This window comes from Manihot esculenta, chromosome 18 (assembly GCF_001659605.2).
Source record: "Manihot esculenta cultivar AM560-2 chromosome 18, M.esculenta_v8, whole genome shotgun sequence".
In the NCBI taxonomy this organism is placed as follows: domain Eukaryota; kingdom Viridiplantae; phylum Streptophyta; class Magnoliopsida; order Malpighiales; family Euphorbiaceae; genus Manihot; species Manihot esculenta.
The window spans coordinates 22,000,409-22,006,128 of NC_035178.2; the positions used below are offsets into that span (position 1 = coordinate 22,000,409).

Sequence of the window (5,720 nt, forward strand, 5' to 3'; positions counted from 1 at the left end):
AATAAGAAAGTCAAAGCTCTAGTATATCAGTCATTACAAGAACCGAACTTAAACTTTAAAGTTGCCAGCAGAAAAAGTTGGCTTTAGGATTACATTGATGGGCTCTCAGCTTCTCTCATTGCATGCTTTTTCATTTTGAAGTTTTGAAAGGTTCTTCACTAGAAGTAATCACCAAATGAGAATGCCAACATTTGAGGTTACAATTTGGAAGCAAATCAGGGGAATCGTTTAGCTTATCTAGTCCATTTTCGCCATGGGTAGGAACAAATTGAAAAAGGGGACTGGATAAAGCACAAAATGGAATGGAAGGAGTGCTATAAGCCTAAGTTCCCTCATCCCTTGTTCTTAATGGCTTAGAGCCTAATTTTAAGCCTTAGTTCTCTGTTTCTTTCTTGAAATCAGTCACCAAGTTAAGAGTGTACATGTTCGGATTCAAAAAGTCAAAAATGAATGCGACGGAGAAAGCAGTTGAGGTTAATGAATCTACCACTTCTTGTACTTCCAAATAGCAACAATAGAAGAAGCAGAGAAAGGAGAGGAAGTGACCGAACAGAGAATGTTGTTCACTCCAAGATAAGTTAAGGAGCTCGTTCCTATATATAGTTTCTCTCTTCACAAGAGAGAACGGTAAAAGCACCAAGTCCTTGCAGAAGCAGAATAATACTCAGGAAGTTTCTGCAACTACTTTAGATGAGAAGCGGTTTTTAAAAGATATAATGCAGACATACTTGAAGAAGATGAAGCCACATTACATTTCAATCTCAAAAGATGTTGTATATGCCACGTCAACATATAAGAATCAATTCACTCTCTCATGGTAGGATGATACAATGTGCTTTGCTAATTGTGCAATTTTATGTTTAAAATTATTATTTTAATATACATCACAATTTTAATATCGGGTTATTATACATCGAAAGTCCAGCACAAGGTAGTATATATGTTATCTATTCATAGCAATATTAAATTAGTCCATTATCAACTTTTGAACAACTTAAATAATGTGTTTTTATTTATATTAATATTATTTATACATTTTAAATGTTTAAATCACATAATAATATTGTTATTAACTTAAAAGTTTAGTGTATAGGAAAATTGTTAATTAGTCTTTATAATATGTAAAAACTCACTAGTTAGTCCATCAATTTTAAAAAATGTATTAAAATGTCTCTGATATTTTAAAAAATCTACTAGTTAGTTCCTATGATTTTAATAAACTTATTAGTTAGTCCTCAAATTTTTAAAATGTTTACTAATAAGTCCCTCCGTATCAAGGGTATTTTAGGTTTTTTTTATAATAATTAACGCTAAACTTAACAGAGAGACTAATTAGTAAATTTTTTAAAATGCCATGAACTTTTTAATGTATTTTTCAGAATCGAGAGACTAATTAATGAGTTTCTCCATACCATAGGGACTAACTAATAATTTTTTTTATTATATATTTATGTCATTATACTGAAAAAATATATAATATATAAAAATATAGAATAATGAGTGTTTTTTTGTGTTTATATGTTTAACTAACCTAATGATATGTTATTTACTTGTAATGTTTTAAGTTTTTAATGTGGAGCTGATCGATGAACTTTTTTTGTTCATCCTTCTCTCTTTAATTTGTAGAGAGAGAGAGAATTTTTCTCTCCTATAGCTTTTATTTCTCTAAGATTTTAGAGCTTTGATCTACCCCTCCAAAGGGGCAGGGAAAGGCCTACCTTCTCCTATCGGCTATGAGTCTCCCTCCTCATTATTGGTGGGTATAAATAAAGTCTTTTAGTTTAGTTAGCAATGGTGCTTCAAATCGGAGGGTGTTTTGGCTACTGCTTTTGTATTTTGAGTTTTATTTTTCTTTCTCTTTTAGTTTTTTATTGAGTCGCAGGTCGATGCAATCTAGATTTATGCCTCCATATACTTCAAGATTGATGAAGGTGTTGTGGTAGTAGCTCGTAGAACTGTGGCGGAAGTCGTAAAAAGGAAGCAGAAGAGTAATATCATCTCCATCTTCATCGACAATTATGCGATTTATGTTTTATTCACCTTGCATTTGATTCTTAGCTCACTATTGTTGGGTTTTCCTTCTTTCTTTTATAAGCATTGGTTTTGGTGTATCCCAATTTGCATGTAGCTTAATTGATTTTTAGAGGATTTGACAGCGGTGTGGCATGGATGCTCAACCCAAATTTATGGGTAGTGTTGACTTCTCTCCCTAGGTTGTTGCTGCTTTTCTTGAGTAGTTATTGCCACACTAATATGATCGATAGGAATGTCCTTTATTTTGTTTAAAGTCAACTTTTAACTTTGATTTAGAAGTTCTAAAGATTGGATTTGATGCTTTGGAGCTCTTTTAGTGGTCGGGTTCTTCCCCATAATGCATTGGTGGTTGCCAGTGGCGGAGCCAGGAGCTTCCCTTTGGTAGGGCACCACTGGCTTAGCGCGACATTAATAATTTATCGAAATTTTAGCAAAACATCCCTAAAATATGGACATTTTCCAAATAATTTAACATGTTTATCCAACACAATAGATCCAATATAATTTTATAGATAACAAATCCAATATTTTTCACCGAACAAAATAAATCTATTATTTATACATCTAACAAGGATTTGGTCGACGAATTTTTAGTGGTCGCAATTGGTTTCTTCTAGACGCCAAGTTTTGAAAAGATTGCATAATCACTTCATCATCGATACTCCTAAAAATTTCTTTCTCAAAGTAACACACCAAACAGTCTGATAGTAAGTCATCTCCTAATCGGTTGTGTAAATCAGTCTTCACCACATTCATCGCTGAAAAAGTTCTTTCCACACTAGCTGTTCCAACCGGCAATATCAAAGCTAACTCGATTAGTCGGTAGACTAAAGGGAAATAAGTGTGGTAATTTATCTCCACCATCTTCTTTGCAAGATCTCCAAGATTGGAAATATTTGAGAATATCTCATTTGATCTCATATCACAGATATAATTTTGAAGTTGATGGTCAAGCTCAATTATATCAGTGGAACTAAAATCATCTGAATACAACTTAGCTAGTTGCAATAAGCGGACATGATCAAAATTTGCAAAAGAATTTGAAGGATCCAAACACATCACACATCTAAGTAGCTCTGTATTTGCCTCAGTGAAGTGTTTATCCATTTCCATTGCAATAACATCAATTACCTAATATCATATAAATTAAAGGTTGAATTATATTATATAATTAAATAATTATCAATGCTTTTAAAATAAGGTAAAAGTAAATACCTTTATGAAGATATCGATCCGAAAATGATGAAGATATGTCATTGGTTCTCCACCCTTAAGCCTTTTTCGAGATCGACCATGAACAAAATTCTCCATATTAGGCACATCAATAGAATGTCCTTCATAAAATTCAGTTACTTCCTTCAATAAATTATCCCAACCATCTTCCCTCAATTCTTGCAACTTATTTTTCACAACATTAATCATATTGAGTGCATATCCTATATTTTGATCTCTTGCTTGCAGAATCTTTGATAGGGTATTTGTAATTCCCAAAATCTTCATCATGAACTTTCCAATGAAAACAAATTGAAAACAATCCATCTTATCAAATACACCCCCAGCAGACTGTCGGATTTTAAGACTTTCACCTAGTTTGTTTATTGCCAACAACACTCTTTCAATTGAATTCCACATGTCAAAAAGTCTAACTATTGTTGTGTAGTGAGAACCCCAACGTGTATCACCAGGCCGAGCTAAACTTATTTCTTGATTCTGACCTCTTCCAGTTGAAATCTCACCCATCTCCACTTGATTCAACACTTCCTCATTGTGTATTTCTCGAAGAGTATCCTTTCTTTTGCACGAAGCTCCAATTGTATTCACTATCATTGACAATGTTTCAAAGAAATCACCTACACTCTCTGATTCATGTGAAGCAGTCACAACAACTAACTGAAGTTGGTGGGCAAAACAATGAATATAATGTGCATTTTTGTTTTCTTTTAGAATGAGTGTTTTTAACCCATTAAATTCACCGCTCATGTTTGCAGCTCCATCGTAACCTTGCCCTCTGAGTTTTGCAAGTGATAAATCATGCTTGGCAAAAAAAGTATCAATAACATTTTTTAGAACTTTTGCAGAAGTCTCATTCACATGAACCAATCCAAGAAAACGTTCCAAAACCATTCCTTTGTCATTAACAAATCTCAACACCAAAGACATTTGCTCCTTTACTGAACAATCTCGGGCTTCATCAACCAAAAGAGCAAACTTCTTCTCCCCTAGCTCATTCAATATGATCTTTCTCGTTTCCATTGCACAACATTTAATAATATCCCTTTGAATCGTAGGAGAAGTCAATTGATTATTTCCTGGAGCATTCTTTCCCATCACTTTATTTACATTTTCTTCTCGCTTGCATACCCAACTAATATGTTCTAGAAAATTACCTTTGTGGAGTGACTCTGCAGATTCATCATGTCCTCTAAAAGGCAAACCTTCCTCTAAAAGTATTCGAGCAACACTTACAACCGTTGACAATCGAGTGCGATAATCATCTTCCATAGCAGCAGTTTGTCTTGCCAATAGCTGATTCACATTCCCTCTTTTATTACGATATTGCTCGACCTTCATTCTACAACCACTATGTGAGCTACCAGGACTTCCTTCATGATTGACAAATGCACGTCTTCCATCTTTCCAGTTATTAAAACCAATCTCAGTAAAAACATTTCCCCCACTTCTATTGTTATTTGCAAACAAATAACAATATAAACAATAAGCTTTGTCTTTAGATACACTATACTCTAACCATTCATAATCCTTGAACCAAGCAACTTGAAACCTTCGATTCTTTTCGCGAATAAGAGTGAATGAAAATTCATGCCCAACTGGTTGACAAGGGCCTTTAGCTAAGTATCTTCTCCTCAATGAATCTCTAATTTCAAATGGGTAACTATCAATTGGTTTTCGCAGTCCAGGATCACCAATAATATCATCATCTGATGCAAGACTTTCTTTCTCAACAAAAGCAACTTTCTCCTTTGGCTTTGAATTTAAAGGTTCTGAATTTTTTGGTAGTTTGGTAAAATATTTGTCGATCATTATTGTAATTCCTATTTAAATAAACAAATAAAATATCAAAATCAATTACACATTCATCAAAGACTATCAATTTAACTATTTAAGTTTCTTATGTACTTGACATAAATTCGTCAGTGATTTGTTTTTGGTATAAAATTCAAATGGGTAACATAGTTTGTGTATAAAATTCAATTTAAATTTCTCAATATCTAAATTTAAATAAAACCTAAATTTATGTATAACACACAAACATACATAATTAGTATCATAATTAACAATTTAACATCAATTTCAAGAGTATGTAAAACACATAAACATTAAACAATATGATTGGTAACTAATTTATTCAACACATTCATGATTAATCCCTAATTTTAATTTAATAAACCCTAAATTAAATACTCAATTAATTGAACAAATTTAAACAATTTAACATCAATTTCAAAAGTATGTAAAACACACAACAATTATAATATGATTGTAACTAATTTATTCAACAAATTGATAATTAATCACTAATTGTAATTGAATAAACCCTAATAAATTGAACATTTAATTAATTAAACAAATAACAAAACAAAAAAAAAAGCAGACTCACCTGACCGGCGGCGGATTCCGGCGGCGGATTCCGGCGGCACAGTAGCACAGGCGAGGAGACAGGCAAG

General features: G+C 32.7%; 1 protein-coding gene across 1 annotated transcript; it reads right to left on the reverse strand.

The window, feature by feature from the left end:
- Nucleotides 1–2,598: 2,598 nt before the first annotated feature.
- On the reverse strand, nucleotides 2,599–5,076 carry LOC122722452 (zinc finger MYM-type protein 1-like). Its single transcript, XM_043953152.1, has 2 exons — nucleotides 3,250–5,076; nucleotides 2,599–3,165 (listed from the first exon to the last, which is right to left on the reverse strand). Exons 1-2 carry the CDS (start codon nucleotides 5,074–5,076, stop codon nucleotides 2,599–2,601), a joined length of 2,394 nt encoding a protein of 797 aa, XP_043809087.1.
- Nucleotides 5,077–5,720: the final 644 nt, after the last annotated feature.